The sequence below is a fragment of the Rhinoraja longicauda genome, chromosome 2 (genome assembly GCF_053455715.1).
Source record: "Rhinoraja longicauda isolate Sanriku21f chromosome 2, sRhiLon1.1, whole genome shotgun sequence".
Classification (NCBI taxonomy): domain Eukaryota; kingdom Metazoa; phylum Chordata; class Chondrichthyes; order Rajiformes; family Arhynchobatidae; genus Rhinoraja; species Rhinoraja longicauda.
In genome coordinates this window covers 1,313,497-1,336,864 of record NC_135954.1, presented here as the reverse complement: position 1 = coordinate 1,336,864, position 23,368 = coordinate 1,313,497, and the positions used below count along the sequence as shown (strand labels likewise).

The 23,368-nt window shown below is 50.9% G+C and overlaps 1 protein-coding gene across 4 annotated transcripts; it reads right to left on the bottom strand.

Moving 5' to 3' along the window:
* Positions 1-479: 479 nt before the first annotated feature.
* uba5 (ubiquitin-like modifier activating enzyme 5) lies at positions 480-22,961 on the bottom strand. 4 transcript variants are annotated; one of them, XM_078426474.1, is made up of 12 exons: positions 22,813-22,961; positions 20,699-20,744; positions 20,518-20,607; positions 19,611-19,720; positions 14,335-14,421; positions 12,984-13,068; positions 11,884-11,988; positions 9,134-9,261; positions 7,445-7,580; positions 4,293-4,374; positions 1,306-1,412; positions 484-798 (listed from the first exon to the last, which is right to left on the bottom strand). In XM_078426474.1, the coding sequence occupies exons 1-12, from the start codon at positions 22,887-22,889 to the stop codon at positions 718-720; spliced, it is 1,134 nt and encodes a 377-aa protein (XP_078282600.1). In that variant the 5' UTR covers positions 22,890-22,961; the 3' UTR covers positions 484-717. The 4 variants fall into 4 exon arrangements, with proteins under 4 accessions (XP_078282621.1, XP_078282600.1, XP_078282611.1 ...); XM_078426485.1 differs by having other exon boundaries at positions 22,836-22,902; XM_078426495.1 differs by lacking the exon at positions 1,306-1,412 and having other exon boundaries at positions 480-798.
* Between the last annotated feature and the right edge of the window lie 407 nt (positions 22,962-23,368).

Below are 23,368 nucleotides of genomic sequence, written 5' to 3'. Positions count from 1 at the left end.
TGTGTGTGTGGGGTGTGTGTGTGTGTGTGTGTGTGTGTGTGTGTGTGTGTGGTGTGTGTGTGTGGTGTGTGTGTGTGTGTGTGTGTGTGGGGTGTGTGTGTGTGGGGTGTGTGTGTGTGGGGTGTGTGTGTGTGTGGGGTGTGTGTGTGTGTGGGGTGTGTGTGTGTGTGTGTGTGTGGGGTGTGTGGGGTGTGTGTGTGTGTGTGTGTGTGTGTGGGGTGTGTGTGTGTGTGTGTGGGGTGTGTGTGTGTGTGGGGTGTGTGTGTGTGTGTGGGGTGTGTGTGTGTGTGTGTGGGGTGTGTGTGTGTGTGTGTGTGTGTGTGTGTGGGGTGTGTGTGTGTGTGTGTGTGTGTGTTGGACAGGGTTAGTGTGCGGGGATCGCTGGTCGGCGTGGACTCAATGGGCCGACAGGCCTGTTTCCGCGCTGTATCTCTAAACTAAAGTAAAAACTAAAACATTAAAACAAAGTTTCTCAGGAACATAATTAGCGCGTGACGACAGATGTGCCTGGATTTAAGTTAGCACGGTTTAATTACACAGAGCGGTGGCATTTACAATAACAGCGGCCTCTCGGGGAATGCAGAGAAGTGAAGATACCGTAACACAGAGCGGGGCAGTGGGGCATGGTTTAGATGACACTGCCCAGCGTGGCTGGCTATCCATATCAGAGTCCAGAGGTACCAGGGGGGCGGCCATGGGCGGGCGGGCAGTCGGTGATCATAGACTCTTCATGGCAGCCATCAGCTCCTCCAGACTCTGCCCAGTATCACCAACAACGTCGGCATTGTCCAGCGGGGTCTGGAGACGACACACACAGACAGGGTGGGGGGTAGTTATATTTTAAATTTAAAAATGTATTCAATTATTAAAAATAATTAGAAATTAAAAATAGTAGCCATTCGGCCCATCTAGTCTACTCCGCCATTCAATCATGGCTGATCTATCTCTCCCTCCTAACCCCATTCTCCTGCCTTCTCCCCATAACCCCTGACACCCGCACTAATCAACAATCTATCCATCTCTGCCTTAACAATATCTACTAACTTGGCCTCCACAGCCGCCTGTGGCAAAGAATCCCACAGATTCACCGCCCTCTGGCTAAAGAAATTCCTCCTCATCTCCTTCCTAAAGGAATGTCCTTTAATTCTGAGGCTGTGCCCTCTGGTCCTAGACTCTCCCACTAGTGGAAACATCCTCTCCACATCCACTCTATCCAGGCCGCTCACTGCTCACTTTCCCCCCTCACTCTTCTAAACTCCAGCGAGTTTGGGCCCAGTGTTGTCTAATACTGATAACTGAACGTACTTGATCAGGGATGGTGTAAGCGACAGTAATTCCTAGCGGTAGATCCGGAACGCATCCTGAAGCTGCCTTTAATTCCTCTTCAGACATCTCCGAAACCAGTTCAATACCTGGAAAGACAGGTCGTGCATTTGTATAGCAACTTTCACACACCACCTTCATCCCTGGCATCTATGACCTTCGGACTATCCCTGATCGGACTTTACCTTGGACTAGGCGTTATTCCCTTATCATGTATCTATATCAGGCAACTGAACCATCCTACCATAACCAGAGAGCAGTGCTGAACTATCTACCCCACTGGAGACCCTCGGACTATCCCTGATCGGACTTTACCTTGGACTAGACTAGCCAGAGAGCAGTGCTGAACTATCTACCCTGCTGGAGACCCTCGGACTATCCTTGATCTGACTTTACTAGCTTTACCTTGCACTAAATGTGAAACGCATTATTCCCTTTAACATGTATCTGTACACTGTGAACGGCTCGATTGTAATCACGTGTTGTCTTTCCGCTGACTGGTTAGCACGCAACAAATGCTGGCCAAGAATATAAAGGACAGTAAAAGCTTCTTTAGATATGTTAAGAGAAAAAGATTAGTAAAGACAAATGTGGGTCCCTTGAAGGCAGACACGGGTGAAATTATTATGGGTAACAAGGAAATGGCAGAAGAGTTGAACAGGTACTTCGGATCTGTCTTCACTAAGGAAGACACAAACAATCTCACAGATGTACTGGAGGACAGAGGATCTAGGGAGACAGAGGAACTGAAAGAAATTTGCATTAGGCGAGAAATAGTATTGGGCAGACTGATGGGACTGAAGGCTGATAAATCCCCTGGGCCTGATGGTCTGCATCCCAGGGTACTCAGGGAGGTTGCTCTAGAAATAGTGGACGCATTGGTGAATGCAATGTTTCCAATGTTCAATAGATCCAGGATCAGTTCCCTGTGGATTGGAGGATAGCTAATGTTATCCCTGTTTTCAAGAAAGGAGCGAGAGAGAAAACGGGGAATTACAGACCAGTTAGCCTGACATCGATGGTGGGGAAGATGCTGGAGTCAATTATTAAAGAGGTAATAACGGCGCATTTGGATAGCAGTAAAAGGATAAGTCCAAGTCAACATGGATTTATGAAAGGGAAATCATGCTTGACTAATCTTCTGGAATTTTTTGAGGATGTGACAAGTAAAATGGATGAAGGGGAGCCAGTGGATGTAGTGTATCTAGACTTTCAGAAAGCCTTTGATAAGGTCCCACACGGGAGACTGGTGAGCAAAATTAGAGCACATGGTATTGGGGGTAGAGTGTTGACATGGATAGAAAACTGGTTGGCAGACAGGAAGCAAAGAGTAGGAGTAAACGGGTCCTTTTCAGAATGGCAGGCAGTGGCGAGTGGAGTATATTAATGATTTGGAAGTAACACTAACAAGTTTGCGGATGACACAAAGCTGGGTGGCAATGTGAACTGCGAAGAAGATGTTAGGAGGTTGCAGGGTGACTTGGACAGGTTGAGAGACCTGTCAAGGGATATGGGGAAAAAGCAGGAACGGGGTACTGATTGTGGATGATTTAGTTCGATAATACTTTGGTTTTGGGGCTTGGCTTTCTTAGTTGAATGCAGGCAGCACCCAAGTCACTGTGAAGCTTTGGCGTTGTGAGGCAGCAGGTCTATCCGCGGTGCCACTAGATCACCCAATTGGGATAGTCCCAGCCTCAACCACCTCCTCTGGCAGCTCGTTCCATACACCCACCACCCTCTGTGTGGAAAAGTTGTCCTTCAGCTTCCTACTAAATCTTTCCCCTCTCATCTTAAACCTATGTCCTCGGGTTCTCGATTCCCCTAATCTGGGTAAAAGATTCTGTGCATCTCCCCAATCAATTCCCATCATGATTTTGTACACCTCTATAAAATCACCCCTCAGCCTCCTGTGCTCCAAGGAACAAAGTTCTTTCTGTCCTGGGCCTCCTCCATTGTCAGAGTGAGGCCCAGCGCTAATTGGAGGAACAGCACCTCATATTTCGCTTGGGTAGTTTACACCCCAGCGGTATAAACATTGACTTCTCTAACTTCAGATAGTCCCTGCTTTCCCTCTCTCTCCATCCCCTCCCCTTTCCCAGTTCTCCCACCAGTCTTCCTGTCTCCGACTACATTCTATCTTTGTCGCACCCCCCCCCCGACATCAATCTGAAGGGTCTTGACCCGATACGTCACCCATTCCTTCTCTCCCGAGATGCTGCCTGACCCGCTGAGTTGCTCCAACATTTTGTGGCGAATTTCGGTTTAAACCAACATCTGCAGTTCTTTCCTACGAATAAAGTCCAAGCCTGCTCAACCTCTCCCTGTATCTCAGAGCTGGCAACATCCTTGTCAATCTCTCTCTACTCTCTCCAGTTTAATTACATCCTGCCGAGAGCAGGGAGATCAAAATAAACACTGTAGGCCCGGAGTCCGCTGTAGGCCCGGACAGTGTAGGCCCGGAGTCCGCTGTAGGCCCGGACAGTGTAGGCCCGGAGTCCGCTGTAGGCCCGGACACTGTAGGCCCGGAGTCCGCTGTAGGCCCGGACAGTGTAGGCCCGGAGTCCGCTGTAGGCCCGGACAGTGTAGGCCCGGACACTGTAGGCCCGGAGTCCGCTGTAGGCCCGGACAGTGTAGGCCCGGACACTGTAGGCCCGGAGTCCGCTGTAGGCCACTGCAGGCCTGGAGGCCGCTGTAGGCCCGGACAGTGTAGGCCCGGAGCCCGGGCGCCGCCTAACGGAGGTTGTGTAGCAACCCGTCTCCCGGCCCGGGCGGCCGCCATTGGTGGAGCAGGGGCACGTGGCCGCTGGCTGGGTGAGGTCACGTGGGGCACAGGGCGGTGACGTCAACTTGTTCCGTATTTGGGAGTGAGATAGTTGGCAACCCTAGGCAGTGTGCCTGTGAGTACCTGTACCTCACCTACTGTACAGGTGACATTAAACTCCACTGGGCGCGGCACAATCTGCACTCACCCCAGTCATTGTCTTCATGTTTAATCTCTTCCTCCTCCTTCTCCTCCACTCTTTCTGTCTTTGGCTGTTCTGCTTCTTTTTTCTGCGGGAGATGGGGAAGAGAAAACACACGGTGTCAAAGTTAATGTGTCCGTTCCTCTACGGGCAGTCACGGTGGTGCAGCGGTAGAGTTGCTGCCTTACAGCGAATGCAGCGCCAGAGACCCAGGTTCCATCCCGACTACGGGTGCTGTCTGTACGGAGTTTGTACGTTCTCCCCGTGACCTGCGTGGGTTTTCTCCAAGATCTTCAGTTTCCTCCCACACTCCAAAGACGTGCAGGTTTGTAGGTTAATTGGCTTGGTAAATGTAAAAATTGTCCCTGGTGTGTGTAGGATAGTGTTAGTGTGTGGGGATCGCTGGGCGGCGCGGACTCGGTGGGCCGAAGGGCCTGTTTCCGCACTGTATCGCTAAACTAAACACTGGCGTTCGGTTCCAAACCGCGACCTTGAACGATGCTGTGAACAAGGGGCAAGCATTCTCCTACAGCTCTGACAACCTCACTTTGTACACCTCCGCAAGATCACCCCTCATCCTCCTGCGCTCCAAGGAATAAAGTCCCAGCCTGCCCAACCTCTCCCCCCCCCCCCCCCCACGTCCTGGCTACGTCCTTGTAAATCTTCCACGATTAGTTTAGTTTAGAGACGCAGTGTGGAAACAAGCCCTTCGGCCCACCGAGTCCATGCCGACCATCGATCATCCATCCTCACTAGTTCTATGTTATCCCAATTTCCCATCCATTACCTACAAACTAGGGGTAATTTACAGAAGCCAATTAACCTACAAACCCACACACTTTGGTAAGTGGGAGGACACTGGAGTACCCAGAGGAATGTGCCTCATAAATACCCACTGACTTGGCCTCCACAGCCGTCTCTGGCAATGAATTCCACAGATTCACCACCCTCTGACTAAAGACATTCCTCCTCATCTCTGATCCAAAGTATTCTGAGGCTCTGGCGCCTGGTCTTAGACCGTCCCACTGTATGACTCTATGACTCCTTGTTGGAGAAACCTATCGTTCATCATGTGCTTTCCAAGGTCCTCAGGTGCCAGAAGATGTCAGAGGAATGCAAGCCAATGTGGTCCCAGGAACTCTTGTGATAATAACATATGATGAGCGTTTGGCAGCACTGGGCCTGTACTCACTGGAGATAAGGATGAGGGGGGACCTCATTGAAACTTATCAAACAGTTAAAGGCTTGGATAGAGTGGATGTGGAGAGGATGTTTCCACTAGTGGGAGAGTCTAGGACCAGAGGGCACAGCCTCAGCATGAAAGGATGTTCCTTTAGAGTGCAGGAATTTCTTCAGTCAGAGGGTGGTGAATCTGTGGAATTCATTGCCACAGACGGCTGTGGAGGCCAAGTCAGTGGGGTTTTTTAAAGTGGAGATTGACGGATTCTTGATCAGTGCGGGTGTCAGGGGTTATGGGGAGAAGGCAGGGGAATGGGGTTAGGAGGGAGAGATAGATCAGTCATGATTGAATGGCGGAGTAGACTTGATGGGCCGAATGGCCTAATTCTGCTCCTATCACCTATGAACCGATGACAGTGGAGCACCCGGAGAAAACCCACGCAGGTCACGGGGAGAACGTACAAACTCCATACAGACAGTGCTCGTAGTCGGGATGGAACCCGGGTCTCCAGCCCTGCATCACCGTGCCGCCCCTAATTCTAATTCTGAGGCTGTGCCGTCTGGACCTGAGGGTCCACATTCGTCATGAAATGGTGTTGATAAACTGTTGGGACTGAAGGCAGATAGAAACATAGACAATAGGTGCAGGAGGAGGCCATTTGCACCGCCATTCAATGTGATCACGGCTGATCATCCACAGTCAGTACCCCCGTTCCAGCCTTTTCCCCATACCCCTTGATTCCCTTAGCCCTAAGGGCGAACTCTCTCTTGAAAACTTGACAAAACTATGAACTTCCATAGACTGTCCTTGCTTGCTCTAATGACTTTGTGCTTTTGTATTGCAATGGTATTGTGGTTATAATTAATTTATTCTACATTATTTATGTGCATTAGAAACATAGACAATAGGTGCAGGAGGAGGCCATTTGGCCCTTCGAGCCAGCACTGCCATTCATTGTGATCACGGCTGATCATCCACAATCAGTAACCCGTGCCTGCCTTCTCCCCATATCCCTTGATTTCGCTAGCCCCTAGAGCTCTATCTAACTCTCTCTTAAATCCATCCAGTGATTTGGCCTCCATTGCCTTCTGTGGCAGAGAATTCCACAAATTCACAACTCTCTGGGTGGAAAAGCTTCTTCTCGCCTCAGTTTTAAATGGCCTCCCCTTTATTCTAAAACTGTGGCTCCTGGTTCTGGACTCCCCCAACATTGGGAACATTTTTCCTGCATCTAGCTTGTCCAGTCCTTTTATAATTTTATACGTCTCTATTAGATCCCCACTCATCCTTCTAAACTCCAGTGAATACAAGCCCAGTCTTTCCAATCTTTCCTCATATGACAGTCCCGCCATCCCAGGGATCAATCTCGTGAACCTACGCTGCACTGCCTCAATTACAAGGATGTCCTTCCTCAAATGAGGAGACCAAAACTGTACACAATACTCCAGATGTGGTCTTACCAGGGCCCTGTACAACTGCAGAAGGAGCTCTTTACTCCTATACTGAAATCCTCACGTTATGAAGTGTTGTGTTTACATGCCATTATGCTGCTGCAAGGAAGAATTACATTATTCCCTTGATGGTACAAATGATAATGGAACACTCTGGAATCAGATAGGGTTAGGATAGGGGCATCTTGGTTGGCTTGGGAAGAAAGGCCTGTCCCATGCTACATCACATAGTGCTGATGGAGCATCTTAGTTGGCTTGGGCAGAAGGGCCTGTCCCATGCTACATCACATAGTGCTGATGGAGCATCTTGGTTGGCTTGGGCAGAAGGGCCTGTCCCATGCTACATCACATAGTGCTGATGGAGCATCTTGGTTGGCTTGGGCAGAAGGGCCTGTTTCCATGCTACATGACTCTAGTGGATATTAAAATCGGTGCCCATTCTGGTCCTATCTGCTCCTATCACTTATGAATATTGGACGGTGTTCTGCTGAGGCAGTGAGTGTGTGTGGCCACTCGGCCCATCCCACCTTGTACTGCTCCTGCTGGAGAAGGCATCCTCTGTCGTCACATTGGGTGTTTGGCTTCAACTTCATGGTGGGGAAGTAGTCCTGCATGGCGTTGTAGCCCAGGTAGTAACTCACCGAGCCAAAGCCCAACAGATACCTTGCAGAGCAGAGAGGATACAAAGGGCCAGGTTACTCATTATCACACGTACAGACGTACACATGCGCGGAAACATCGCACACCAACACGGTGGCGCAGCGGTAGAGTTGCTGTCTTACAGCGAATGCAGTGCCGGAGACTCACGTTCGATCCTGACTACGGGCGCCGTCTGTACGGAGTTTGTACGTTCTCCCCGTGACCTGCGTGGGTTTTCTCTGAGATCTTCGGTTTCCTCCCACACTCCAAAGACGTGCAGGTTTGTAGGTTAATTGGCTGGGTAAATGTAAAAATTGTCCCTAGTGGGTGTAGGATAGTGTTAGTGTGCGGGGATCACTGGGCGGCGCGGACCCGGTGGGCCGAAGGGCCTGTTTCCGCCCTGTATCTCTAAATCTAAAAACCTACACACTAGGATGTGTGTAGTGTGTAATTTATACATAAGCAAAGCCAATTAATCTACCAACCCATACGTCTTTAGTTTATTTTAGAGATACAGCACGAAAACAGGCCCTTCGGCCCACCGGGTCTGCACCGACCAACGATCCCCGCACACTAACACTATCCTACACACGAGGGACAATTTACACTTACACAAAGCCAATTAATCTACCAACCCGTACGTCTTTAGTTTAGTTTAGAGGTACAGAGCAGAAACAGGCCCTTCGGCCCACCGGGTCCGTGCCGACCAGCGATCCCCACACACTAATACCATCCTACACCCACCAGGGACAATTTACAGGTAGACACAAATTGCTGGAGTAACTCAGTGCGTTAGGCAGTATCTCGGGAGAGAAAGAATGGGTGACGTTTCAGGTCGATGATCCGAAACATCACCCTTCTCTCCCGAGATGCTGGAGTTTCACAGAGTGCTGGAGTAACTCAGTGGGTCAGGCAGCATCTGTGGAGAACATGGATAGGTGACGTTTCACAGAGTGCTGGAGTAACTCAGCGGGTCAGGCAGCATCTGTGGAGAACATGGATAGGTGACGTTTCACAGAGTGCTGGAGTAACTCAGCGGGTCAGGCAGCATCTGTGGAGAACATGGATAGGTGACGTTTCACAGAGTGCTGGAGTAACTCAGCGGGTCAGGCAGCATCTGTGGAGAACATGGATAGGTGACGTTTCACAGAGTGCTGGAGTAACTCAGCGTGTCAGGCAGTATCTGCGGAGAGAAGGAGTGGGTGACGTTTTGGGACGAGACCCTTCTTCAGACCCATGGATAGGACAGGTTTGGAGAGATATGGACCGTACACTGACAGGTTGGACTAGTGTAGATGGGACATGTTGGTCGGTGTGGGCAAGTTGGGCTGAAGGGCCTGTTTCCGAGCGGTGTGAACAACACCAGACAAGGGTTGAAGTGGTGCTGGTTTGAAGAGAGGAATGCAGCAGTTACTTGACATGAGAGAAGTCAATGTTCATACCGCTGGGGTGTAAGCTGCTCACGTGAAATGTGAGGTGCTGATCCTCCATTTTGCGCTGGGCCTCAGTCTAACCATGCAGTAGGCCCGGGACAGTAAGGTAAGTGTGCGGGTTTGGAGCGGCTGGGTTGAACTTACTTGAGGACGTTCTGCACCAGGAGTCCGGCCACGATGGCCATGGTGGTGGGCAGGCTGGCAGCACACACTCCCTCTCGCTTCAAGGTCCGCTCGTCAATGTTGGCTGCCACCACCAGGGGGGGTGCACACTGTAACGGCAACAAAGGCCAATCATCAAACCTTCCACCAACCTCTACACCGACACACACACACACACACACACACACACACACACACACACACACACACAGAGTGCTGGAGTAACTCAGCGGGTCAGGCAGCATCTGTGGAGAACATGGATAGGTGACGTTTCACAGAGTGCTGGAGTAACTCAGCGGGTCAGGCAGCATCTGTGGAGAACATGGATGGGTGACGTTTCACAGAGTGCTGGAGTAACTCAGCGGGTCAGGCAGCATCTCTGGAGAGAAGGAATGGGTGACGTTTCAGGTCGAGACCCTTCTTCAGACCTGAAACATCACCCATTCCTTCTTCCAGAGATGCTGCCTGTCCCGCTGATGTACTCCAGTTTTTTGTGTCTATCTTCGGTTTAAACCACATTCTGCAGTTCCTTCCTACACAATCTTTAATCGGACTGTATCTTGCACTATACGTTATTCCCTTTATCCTGTATCTGCACACCTCCAGATTCAGGGACAGTTAGTGCCCAGCTGTTATCAGGCAGCTGGCCACTAGTGGAAACATCCACTCTATCCAGGCCGCTCACTATTCTGTACGTTTCAATGAGGTCCCCCCTCATCCTTCTAAACTCCAGCGAGTACAGGCCCAGTGCTGACAAACACTCGTCATAGGTTAACCCACTCATAACTGGGATCATTTGTAAACATCTTTGTTATACATGCACTCATGGAAAACGTTGCAATGAGTTGACTTTATTATTGTCACGTGTACCGAGCGAGGTACAGTGAAAAGCTTATTTTTGGTTGTGTGCTATCCAGTGATCAGAAAGACTATACATAGAAACATAGACAATAGGTGCAGGAGGAGGCCATTTGGCCCTTCGAACCAGCACCGCCATTCATTGTGATCATGGCTGATCATCCACAATCAGTAACCCGTGCCTGCCTTCTCCCCATATCCCTTGATTCCACTAGCCCCTAGAGCTCTATCTAACTCTCTTTTAAATTCATCCAGTGAATCGGCCTCCACTGCCCTCTGTGGCAGAGAATTCCACAAATTCACAACTCTCTGGGTGAAAAAGTTTTTTCTCACCTCGGTTTTAAATGGCCTCCCCTTTATTCTTAGACTGTGGTCCCTGGTTCTGGACTCCCCCAACATTGGAAACATTTTTCCTGCCTCAAGCTTGTCCAGTCCTTTTATAATTTTATACGACTCTATAAGATCCCCTCTCATCCTTCTAAACTCCAGTGAATACAAGCCCAGTCTTTCCAATCTTTCCTCGTACGACAGTCCCGCCATCCCGGGGATTAACCTGGTGAACCTACGCTGCACTGCCTCAATAGCAAGGATGTCCTTCCTCAAATTAGGAGACATGATTACAAATGAGCCGTCCACAGTGCACATGTACAGGATAAAGGGTTTAAAGAGCGGGCCGATTGCAGATCCACTTCTGGGACCAGAATACAGAGAGGTGCCGGGGCCAGGGGAGAACAACGAGGGAGCCGGCGTGGGGAAGAGGAAAACGAGGAGGAAGACGAGGGGGAGAGGGAAGAGCAACCATCGGGCTGTATGGAACACGTTTGTAACTTTATCGCCGGCCCATACATCGACTGCTCACATTCCTGTTTGGTACAGAACATTGCCTGACCCGCTGAGTTACTCCAGCACTCTGTGAAACGTCACCTATCCATGTTCTCCATGTGGCACTTTGGTGGCAAGAACAGGAAAGCAGACTATTACCTGAATGGTGGCCGATTAGGAGAAGGGGAGATGCAACAAGACCTGGGTGTCGTGGTGCACCAGTCATTGAAAGTAGGCATGCAGGTGCAGCAGGCAGTGAAGAAAGCCAATGGTATGTTGGCATTCATAGCGAGGGGATTTGAGTATAGGAGCAGGGAGGTTCTGCTGCAGTTGTACAGGCAATTGGTGAGAGCACACCTGGAGTATTGCGTACAGTTTTGGTCTCCTAATCTGAGGAAAGACATTCTTGCCATAGAGGGAGTACAGAGAAGGTTCACCAGATTGATCCCTGGGATGGCAGGACTTTCATATGAAGAAAGACTGGATAGACTCGGCTTGTACTCGCTGGAATTTAGAAGATTGAGGGGGGATCTTATAGAAACTTACAAAATTCTTAAGGGGTTGGACAGGGTAGATGCAGGAAGATTGTTCCCGATGTTGGGGAAGTCCAGAACAAGGGGTCACAGTTTAAGGATAAGGGGGAAGTCTTTTAGGACCGAGATGAGAACGTTTTTTTTCACACAGAGTGTGGTGAATCTGTGGAATTCTCTGCCACAGAAGGTAGTTGAGGCCAGTTCATTGGCTATATTTAAGAGGGAGTTAGATGTGGCCCTTGTGGCTAAAGGGATCAGGGGGTATGGAGAGAAGGCAGGTACAGGATACTGACTTGGATGATCAGCCATGATCATATTGAATGGCGGTGCAGGCTCGAAGGGCCGAATGGCCTACTCCTGCACCTATTTTCTATGTTTCTATGTCCCGCTGAGTTACTCCAGCACTTTGTGTCTACCTTTGATTTTAATCAGCATCTGCAGTTTCTTCCTACAAGTATCCATCAGTGCAGTTTAACTTGTGGAAGGGTGATGATAAAAGGATGGAACAGCAGCACGTACCGCAAAGCAGGCAGTCTCCCCTGGAACCATCAGCTGGATGTGCCCCGAGACGGCATTCTCACTGACGCCAGACTCCATCCACACCTGGCACAGCTCATTGCAGGCCTGGAGAAAGGAGAGAACATCACACACAACCTGTACCACAACGTCACCAGGACCAGAGGGTCTGATACCGGGAGTGGTTGGGGCAGGCTGGGTCTCTATTCCATGGAGCGCAGGAGGATGAGGGGTGATCTTATAAAGGTGTACAAAATCATGAGAGGAATAGAACAGACACACACACAGTCTCTTGCCCAGAGTAGGGGAATCAAGGAGCAGAGGACACAGGTTTAAGGTGAAGAGGAAAAGTTTTAATAGGAATCTGAGGGGTAACTTTTTCACACAAAGGGTGGTGGGTGTATGGAACAAGCTGCCAGAGGAGGTAGTTGAGGCAGGGACTATCCCATCGTTTAAGGAACAGTTAGACAGGTACATGGATAGGACAGGTTTGGAGGGATATGGACCAAATGCTGGTAGGCGAGACTAGTGTGGATGGGACATTGTTGGCCGGTGTGGGCAGGTTGGGCTGAAGGGCCTGTTTCCACACTGTATCACTCTATCACTGGTGTAGATGGGGCATGTTGGTCGGTGTGGGCAAGGCGGGACTAGTGTAGATGGGGCATGTGGGTCGGTGTGGGCAGGTGGGACTAGTGTAGATGGGGCATGCTGGTCGATGTGGGTGGGTGGGACTAGTGTAGATGGGGCATGTTGGTCGGTGTGGGCAGGTGGGACTAGTGTAGATGGGGCATGCTGGTCGGTGTGGGTGGGTGGGACTAGTGTAGATGGGGCATGTTGGTCGATGTGGGTGGGTGGGACTAGTGTAGATGGGGCATGTTGGTCGGTGTGGGTGGGTGGGACTAGTGTAGATGGGGCATGTTGGTCGGTGTGGGTGGGTGGGACTAGTGGAGATGGGGCATGTTGGTCGGTGTGGGCATGTTGGGCTGAAGGGCGTTTCCACTATGTATCACGCCTACTCCGACCCGCCAGCAGGTGGAGCTGCTGCCTCACGGTAGAGCAGGAGTGTTAGCGCGCCGCGTACGTTCCGTACCACGGCAACTCACCGCGTTTATCACCATCCGTGCTTCGAAGTTGTCCACACAGCTGAGCACCAGGTCCACGGCCTTCCCCACGACCAGCCCACCGCCCCTATGTGGAATGCAGACACAGCACTGAGTTAGTGCCCATGGTCACGGCCGGCCGCACAGTGCAGTGAGGTACAGCGAGCTCACGGCAAGCTCACGGCCGTATCACAGCGGTACGTCAGAGAGGATTCTCTTGACCCACGGGTGTGCAGCAGAGAGCACATTGACTGGTGGCATCACGGTCCGGTTCAGCAACTTGAACGCTCAGGAGTGTAGAAGACTGGGAAAGGTTGTGGACATTGCCCGGTCCATCACCGGCTCTGCCCTCCCCACCATCAAAGGGATTTACCGGAGTCACTGCCCCACAACGGCAGCCAGCATCGTCACTGACCCACACCACCCTGGCCACACTCTCACTGACCCACACCACCCTGGCCACACTCTCACTGACCCACACCACCCTGGCCACACTCTCACTGACCCACACCACCCTGGCCACACTCTCACTGACCCACACCACCCTGGCCACACTCTCACTGACCCACACCACCCTGGCCACACTCTCACTGACCCACACCACCCTGGCCACTCTCACTGACCCACACCACCCTGGCCACCCTCTCACTGACCCACACCACCCTGGCCACACTCTCACTGACCCACACCACCCTGGCCACACTCACATCTCACCCCTGCCATGGGGAAGAAGGTCCAGGAGCCTGAAAACTGTAAGGTCCAGGTTCAGGAACAGCTCCTTCCTGCAGCCATCAGGCTGTTAAACACCACAACCTCCAATACGCTCGCAACTACACAGACTATTATTATTATTATTTCCAGTGCACTATGTTTACATATTGTGTTGTGCTGCAGCAGGTAAGGATGTCATTGTTCTATCTGGGACACGACAATAAAACACTTGACAGTCAGAGGCATCAGACGCCAGCACGGTGGCTCAGCGGTAGAGTTGCTGCCTCACGGCGCCAGACCCGGGTTCCATCCTGACTACGGGTGCTGTCTGTACGGAGTTTGCACGTTCTCCCCGTGACCTGCGTGGGTTTTCTCCGGGTGCTCCGGTATCCTCCCACACTCCAGAGACGTGCAGGTTTGTAGGTGAATTGTCTTGTGTAAATTGTGTGCGTAGGATAGTGCTAGTGTACATGGGGATCGCTAGTCCGTGCAGACTCAGTGGGCCGAAGGGCCTGTTCACACTCTGTATCTCTAAAGTCTCAAGGAACAACACTCTATGAGGACAGAAGATGAAGGAGGATCGACAGGCCAAGCAGCATCTACAGGGAGAGAAGCAGTGGATGATAAGAGCCACGTATCTGACCTGATTCGGTCCATGAAGTGCTGGAAGTTGTCCACTGTTGTGATATTGTAGTTATGAACTTCAAACTCCACATCAGGGTTAATGTTCCTGTAAAACCAAGACAGTAAATGTGTCGTCAGCTCGTGGTGAGTTGTGCACATACACCCATCAGCCAAAACATTATGACCTGATGAGCCAAAACATTATGCCCCCCTGCCTAATATGCTGTTGGTCCTCCGTGTGCAGCCCCATACACAGCAGGGTGCGATGCACTGTGTATTGTGACACATTCCTCCCGTCACCACCATTAACATTTTCTGTGACTTGTGCCACAGTCGACCTTCTGTCGGTTCGGACCAGACGGGATAGCCTTCGTTGCCCCCGCGCATCGATGAGCCTTTGGCGCCCAACACCCTGCCTGTCGCCGGTTTGTGGTTTGTCCCTCCTCGGACCACTGTCGGTCGGTACTCACCACTGCTGACCGGGAGCACCCCACAAGCCTTGCCGTTTCAGAGATGCTCTGACCCAGTCGTCTGGCCAGAACAATTTGGCCCTTGTCAAAGTAGCTCAGGTCTTTACTCCTGCCCATTTCTCCTGCATCCAACACGTCAACTTCAAGAACTGACTGTTCACTTGCTGCCTAATATATTCTACCCCTTGGCAGGTGCCATTGTAACAAGATAATCAATGTCATTCACTTCGCCTGTCAGTGGTCGTAATGTTTTGGCTGATCGGTTACACCAGCCGTCTCGTTACCACACAATGGATGGAGATGATGTGGATGGGAACGTACACGGCACGATTAGCAAGTTTGCAGATGATATAAAAGTGGGTGATATTGTGGATAGTGAAGGTATCACAAAATGCTGGAGTAACTCAGCAGGTCAGAGACCCTCCTTCAGTCTCGACCCGAAACGTCACCCATTGCCTCTCTCCACAGATGCTGCCTGACCTGCTGAGTTACTCCAGCATTTTGTGATACCTTCGATTTGTACCAGCATCTGCAGTTACTTTCCTCCAGTACTTGTGGATAATGAAGGTGGTTGTCTAACATCGCAGTGGGATTTTGATCGGTCGGCCAGGCGGGGTGTGGAATGGTTGATGCAATTTACAGTTCTGGGCACCATGCAATAGGAAAGATGTCGTCAAGCTGGAAAGTGTGGCGGGAAGATTTACGAGGATGTTGTCAGGACTAGAGGGTGTGAGCTACAGGGAGAGGTTGAGTAGGCTGGGACTCTATTCCATGGAGCGCAGGAGGATGAGGGATCTCCCTTTAGCTCAGGCCCTCAAGTCCTGGAGAACATGGATCAGTGACGTTTCAGGACCCTCCAGCCTGACTGAAACCCAGCAGCATAATCAAGGACCAGTCTCACCCCGGCCACTCCCTCTTCTCCCCTCTCCCATCAGGCAAGAGGTACAGAAGTGTGAAAACGCACACCTCCAGATTCAGGGACAGTTTCTTCCCGGCTGTTATCAGGCAACTGAACCATCCTACCACAACCAGAGAGCAGTGCTGACCTCATTGGAGACCCTCGGACTATCTTTAATCAGACTTTACGTTGCACTAAACATTATTCAGGTTATTCCCTTTACCCTGTATCTGTACACTGTGGGCAGCTTGATTGTAATCACGTATTGTCTTTCTGCCGGCTGGATAGCATGAGAGCAGCACGGTGGTGCAGCAGGTAGAGCTGCTGTCTCACAGCGTCAGATGAAGGAATTAGAAGTAACACTAGCAAGTTTGCAGATGACACAAAGCTGGGTGGCAGTGTGAACTGCGAAGAGGATGTTAGGAGGTTGCAGGGTGACCTGGACAGGTTGAGTGAGTGGGCAGATGCAGTATAATGTAGATAAATGTGAAGTTATCCACACTGGCGGCAAAAACAAGGAGGCAGATTATAGACAATAGACAATAGACAATAGGTGCAGGAGTAGGCCATTCAGCCCTTCGAGCCAGCACCGCCATTCAATGCGATCATGGCTGATCACTCTCAATCAGTACCCCGTTCCTGCCTTCTCCCCATACCCCCTCACTCCGCTATCCTTAAGAGCTCTATCCAGCTCTCTCTTGAAAGCATCCAACGAACTGGCCTCCACTGCCTTCTGAGGCAGAGAATTCCACACCTTCACCACTCTCTGACTGAAAAAGTTCTTCCTCATCTCCGTTCTAAATGGCCTACCCCTTATTCTTAAACTGTGGCCCCTTGTTCTGGACTCCCCCAACATTGGGAACATGTTTCCTGCCTCTAATGTGTCCAATCCCCTAATTATCTTATATGTTTCAATAAGATCCCCCCTCATCCTTCTAAATTCCACTGTATACAAGCCCAATCGCTCCAGCCTTTCAACATACGACAGTCCCGCCATTCCGGGAATTAACCTAGTGAACCTACGCTGCACGCCCTCCATAGCAAAAATATCCTTCCTCAAATTTGGAGACCAAAACTGCACACAGTACTCCAGGTGCGGTCTCACCAGGGCCCGGTACAACTGTAGAAGGACCTCTTTGCTCCTATACTCAACTCCTCTTGTTATGAAGGCCAACATTCCATTGGCTTTCTTCACTGCCTGCTGTACCTGCATGCTTCCTTTCATTGACTGATGTACTAGGACACCCAGATCTCGTTGAACTCCCCCTCCTCCTAACTTGACACCATTCAGATAATAATCTGCCTTTCTATTCTTACTTCCAAAGTGAATAACCTCACACTTATCTACATTAAACTGCATCTGCCATGTATCCGCCCACTCACACAACCTGTCCAAGTCACCCTGCAGCCTTATTGCATCTTCCTCACAATTCACACTACCCCCCAGCTTAGTATCATCTGCAAATTTGCTAATGGTACTTTTAATCCCTTCGTCTAAGTCATTAATGTATATCGTAAATAGCTGGGGTCCCAGCACCGAACCTTGCGGTACCCCACTGGTCACTGCCTGCCATTCCGAAATGGACCCATTTATCCCCACTCTTTGCTTTCTGTCTGTCAACCAATTTTCTATCCATGTCAGTACCCTACCCCCAATACCATGTGCCCTAATTTTGCCCACTAATCTCCTATGTGGGACCTTGTCGAAGGTTATTATCTCAATGCTGTCAGTTTAGGTAAGGGGGAAGTGCAGCGAGACCTGGGTGTCCTTGTACACCAGTCACTGAAAGTTGGCGTGCAGGTATAGCAGGCAGTGAAGAAAGCTAATGACATGTTGGCCTTCATAACGAGAGGATTTCAGCATAGGAGTAAAGAGATTCTTCTGCAGTTGTATAGGGCCCTGGTAAGACCACATCTGGAGTATTGTGTACAGTTTTTGCCTCTTAATTTGAGGAAGGACATCCTTGTAATTGAGGCAGTGCAGTGTATGATATGGGGAGAAGTTGGGCACAGGTTACTGATTGTGAATGATCAGCCATGATCACAATGAATGGTGGTGCTGGCTCGAAGGGCCGAATGGCCTCCTCCTGCACCTATTTTCTATGTTTCTATGACCCGGGTCCATCCCGACTACGGGTGGTGTCTATACAGAGTTTGTACGTACTCCCCGTGACCTGCGTGGGTTTTCTCCGGGTGCTCTGGTTTCCTCCCACACTCCAAAGACGGACAGGTTTGTAGGTTAATTGGCTTCAGTATAAATGTGAAATTGCCCCTAGTGCGTGAAGGATCGTGTTAATGTGCGGGGATCGCTAGTCAGTGTGGACTCGGTGGGCAGAAGGGCCTGTTTCCGCGCTGTATCTCTAAACTGAACTGTGTCTGTCCACTGTGGATGGCTCGAATGTACTCATGTAGAGTCTTTCCGCTGACTGGATAGCTGGCAAGAGTGGCCATTGTTCGTGCATCAGTACCCTGTACAATGCAACACTGGTCATAGAGTCACAGAGTCATAGAGTGATACAGTGAGAAAACAGGCCCTTCAGCCCAACTTGCCCACACCGGCCAACATGTCCCAGCTATACTAGTCCCACTTGCCTGTACTTGGTCCATATCCCTCCAAACCTGTCCTATCCATGTACCTGTCTAACTGTTTCTTAAACGATGGGATAGTCCCAGCCTCAACTACCTCCTCTGGCACCTTGTTCCATACACCCACCACCCTCTGTGTGAAAATGTTACCCCTCAGATTCCTATTAAATCTTTCCCCCTTCAACTTGAACCTGTGTCCTCTGGTCCTCGATTCCCCTACTCTGGGCAAGAGACTCTGTGCATCTACCCGATCTATTCCTCTCATGAAGATAATTACCGTTATTTTATTTTTTAATGAATGCTTATTTATTTTTGCTCTCTGCTTTGCTGCTGTAACCCTGCAAATTTCCCCGTTGTGGGATGAATAAAGGATTATTATTATTTTATATACCTCTGTAAGATCTTCCCTCATCCTCCTGCGCTCCATGGAATAGAGACCCAGCCTGCTCAACCTCTCCCTGTAGCTCACACCCTCTAGTCCTGGCAACATCCTCTCACCTGAACCCTTTCACCCTCTCTGTGGCACGCTCTACTCTGTTCTTGCATCAGTCCCTGTACGATGCAATACTGCTCTAGTCTGTAGGAAAATAACTGTAGATGCTGGTTTAAATCGAAGGTAGACACAAAATGCTGGAGTAACTCAGCGGGTCAGGCAGCATCTGTGGGGAACATGGATAGGTGACGTTTCACAGAGTGCTGGAGTAACTCAGCGGGTCAGGCAGCATCTCAGGAGAGAAGGAATGAAGAAGGGTCTCGACCTGAAACGTCACTCATTCCTTCGCTCCAGAGATGCTGCCTGATCCGCTGAGTTACTCCAGCATTGTGTCTACCACTGCTCTACTCTGTTCTTACATCAGTCCCTGCACGATGCGACGCTGCTCTACTCTGTTCTTACATCAGTCCCTGCACGATGCGACGCTGCTCTACTCTGTTCTTGCATCAGTGCGCTGCACGATGCGACGCTGCTCTACTCTGTTCTTGCATCAGTGCGCTGCACGATGCGACACTGCTCTACTCTGTTCTTGCATCAGTGCGCTGCACGATGCGACGCTGCTCTACTCTGTTCTTGCATCAGTGTGCTGCACGATGCGACGCTGCTCTACTCTGTTCATGCATCAGTGCACTGCACGATGCGACACTGCTCTACTCTGTTCTTGCATCAGTGCACTGCACGATGCGACACTGCTCTACTCTGTTCTTGCATCAGTGCGCTGCACGATGCGACACTGCTCTACTCTGTTCATGCATCAGTGCGCTGCACGATGCGACACTGCTCTACTCTGCGTGGCTCTGCAGAGGCAGAGCTGAGGAGTGCTTGCCTTCACCGTCCGTACGTTGTACCTCAGCGTGTTCTTGGCTGCCTCCACCTTGCTGAGCCCGGCCTGGTGGGGCTGGAAGAAGAGGCGGTTCATGTTGGCCAGCTCCACTCTGTCGTAATCAAACAGCAGCAGCTGCAGGTTACAATGGCAAACAGCTTCATCAGGTCAGAGAAACACAGACAATAGGTGCAGGAGGAGGCCATTTAGCCCTTCCACCCAGCACCGCCATTCAATATGATCATGGCTGATCGTCCAGAATCAGTACCCCGTTCCTGCTGTCTCCCCACATCCCTGGATTCTGTTAGCTCTAAGAGCTACAGTGCCCTCCATAATGTTTGGGACAAAGACCCATCATTTATTTATTCGCCTCTGTACTCCACAATTTGTGATTTGGAATAGAAAAAAATCACGTGGTCAAAGTGCACATTGTCAGTTTTTAATAAAGGCCATTTTTATACATTTTGGTTTCACCATGTAGAAATTACAGCACTTGACTCTCTTGAATGGTCTTTGCTGTAGTCTCACTTATGTGGAGGCCCCATAACAGAAGCTTCCACATCGCGGGGCTGGAAACTGGAAGTGTCCTGAGCTAATTCTGCTACCACCATCATCTATTGTACAAGTGATGGCTCCCACTGATTGTCACCGGAAGCTTGTGCCCTTTTCAGGACGGACGATGACAGTGATGTAACATTTGAAACACGGATGATCGGCATGAAAGAAGGAGACTTATGTGGAATGGTTTGGCAGCCATAGTCATAGCTTGATACAGTGTGGAAACAGCCCACACCGGCCAACAATGGCCCAGCTACACTAGTCCCACTTGCCTGCGCTTGATCCATATCCCTCCTAACCTGTGCTATCCATGTCCTTTCCCTTTGTCGTTGCAGGAGGAAGGTCAGGAGAGGAAGGAGGCAGCTTTGTATTACCTTACCGATGCCGCACCTTGTCAGCATTTCTGCCGCCACGCTGCCCACGCCTCCAACGCCCACAACGGCCACGGTAAACTGCCGGATCCTCTGTGTTCAACATCAGGAGAAGGACAGTCAGGCATCACAACAGCCTCTCAACACCCTAACGCAGCACAGCGAGATTCACAAACCAGCTCACCTCATAATCCTCCACAATGCCCATCCGCTTCAGTGCCATCAGCCGGCTAAACCAAACAGAAAAACAGGGAGCCGAGTGAAATAGAGACAGAGAGCAAACGGCACTCAATCACAATACAGATGCTCCTCGGCTAACGATGCTTCGACTCTGCGGTGGTGCAAAGGGCAGTGACCCGTAACGAGCCGCAGATCGCTTCCAGCCACGTGATCAGGTGCATTCAATGCATTTCGACACGATATTTTTGGTTTGCCATGAGTCTCTCGGAACAGAACCCCATCGTAAGTTGAGGAGCACGTGTACTCTAAAAGGGAGACTTACAAATATTAGACTTCAGAGATGCAGCGCGGAAACAGGCCCTTCGGCCCACCGTGTCCGCGCCGACCAGCGATCACCCCGTACACTAACACTATCCCGCAGGCTAGGGACCATTTACAATAGTTTTTACCAAAGCCAATTAACCGACAAACCTGCACGTCTTTGGAGTGTGGGAGGAAACCGGAGCACCCGGAGAAAACCCACATGGTCTCAGGGAGAACATACAAACTCCGTACAGACAGCACCAGGGGTCAGGATTGAACCCAGGACTCTGGTGCTGTTCCTAGTATAATATAGTATTTTGAGGGTTTCTAGTATAACTGACATAGAAAATAGGTGCAGGAGGAGGCCACTCACCCCTTCGAGCCAGCACCGCCATTCAATATGATTACGGCTGATCATCCAGAATCAGTACTCCCTTCTCATCCTTCTAAATTCCAGTGAATATAAGCCCTGGTCAATCCATTCTTTCATCATATGTCAGTCCCGCCATTAGTCCTGGGGATTAACCTGGTGAACCTACGCTGCACTCCCTCAATAGCAAGGACGTCCTTCCTCAAACTAGGAGACCAAAACTGCACACAGTACTCCAGGTGCGGTCCCACCAGGGCCCTGTACAACTGCAGTAGGGCCTCCCTGCTCAAATGACGGGTCAGAACTCAGAGAATATCACCCACTGTAATTTTGTACAATGTTGTCAAATCAGTGAAGAACCCGCTGCAAACATAGAACAGTGCAGCGCATGGACAGGCCCTTCGGCCCACAATGTCGGTGCCAAACATGATGCCGTTAAAGTAATCTCCTCTGCCTGCACGTGATCCACGTCCCTCCATTTTCTTCTCGCCTCAGCTTTAAATGGCCTCCCCTTTATTCTTGGACTGTGAAGGTTTATCAAAGTGGATGGAAGTTGATCCATGTACAAGGGCCGCAGGTTGGGAAGCAATCCCAGTGCTGGCAGCTCCGTTAACTGTGCAGGACAGAGTCCTGGATGCATGGGCACACACTGACAACACACGCACACACTCTGCCACACACACTCACTGTCACACACACTCACACTCTGTCTCACACACACTGTCACACACACACACACTCTCTGTCACACAGTCTCATACACACGCACTCTGTCACACACACACACACACACTGTCTCTCACACACACACACACTCTGTCACTCACACACTGTCTCTCACACACACACTGTCTCACACACACACTCTGTCACACACTGTCTCACACACACACACACACAAACTGTCTCTCACACACACACTGTCACACACTCTGTCACACACACACACACACACTGTCACACACACACACTCTGTCACACACTGTCTCACACTCTCACACACACACACTGTCTCACACACTCACAGTCACACACACACTCTGTCTCACACACTCACTCATACACTGTCACACTCACACACTGTCACACTCACACTCACACACACACTGTCACACTGTCACACACACACTGTCTCACACTCACACACACTGTCACACACTCACTCACACACACACTGTCACACACACTCTGTCTCACACTCACACACACTGTCACACACACACTGTCACACTCACTGTCACACTCACTGTCACACTCACGCACAGACTCTCTCTCTTTGTCAATTTTCAATATTTCAATGTAAACACGTTATTGGCCTGATGAGATACACCGTTATATCGCCAACGTGTAGAACATCACACACATATTTAAAATGCATGAATATAAATACAGGCGCACAATACTCTCTCTCTGTCTGTCTGTCTGTCTGTCTCTGTCTCTGTCACCTGTACGGGTTGGTGTCCGTCACCTCGGCGCTCATTGTCCCCGCGGGCCGCTCCCTACCCGCCACCGCCTCCATCATCGCCGCCGCCGCCTCGTCCCGGTCCCGGTCCCGGTCCCGGTCTCGGTGCGGGTCCCAGCGCCCCCTGGCGTCCCGGTGCCGCAGCGCCCCAGCGCCCCCGCTCCCCCTGGCCCAACGGGACGGTGCCGTGGTGACGTCAGCAACAGAGGGCGGGGCCATGGCGGCGCCACGTGGCGGGTGCCGTCAGCGGGATGAGTCAGAATCCGATTGGTCCGATCCCTCCGGAGTGGGGTGACGTCAGTCGGCCGCCGCAGCCCCTCCTCTTCGTTGCTGCGCGCGTGACGTTATTCCCAGGCAACGGCCACCCTAACAACGTCCCCGAGGAACAGCCACCTAGCAACGCCCCTAGCAACAGCCCCCCTAGCGACGGTCCCCCTAGCAACGTCCCCGAGCAACAGCCCTCTAGCAACGCCTCCCCTAGCGATGGCCCTGAGCTCTTGGATTGGCTGCCGCTTTCCCGCCCACCCGGCCGCCCCGCG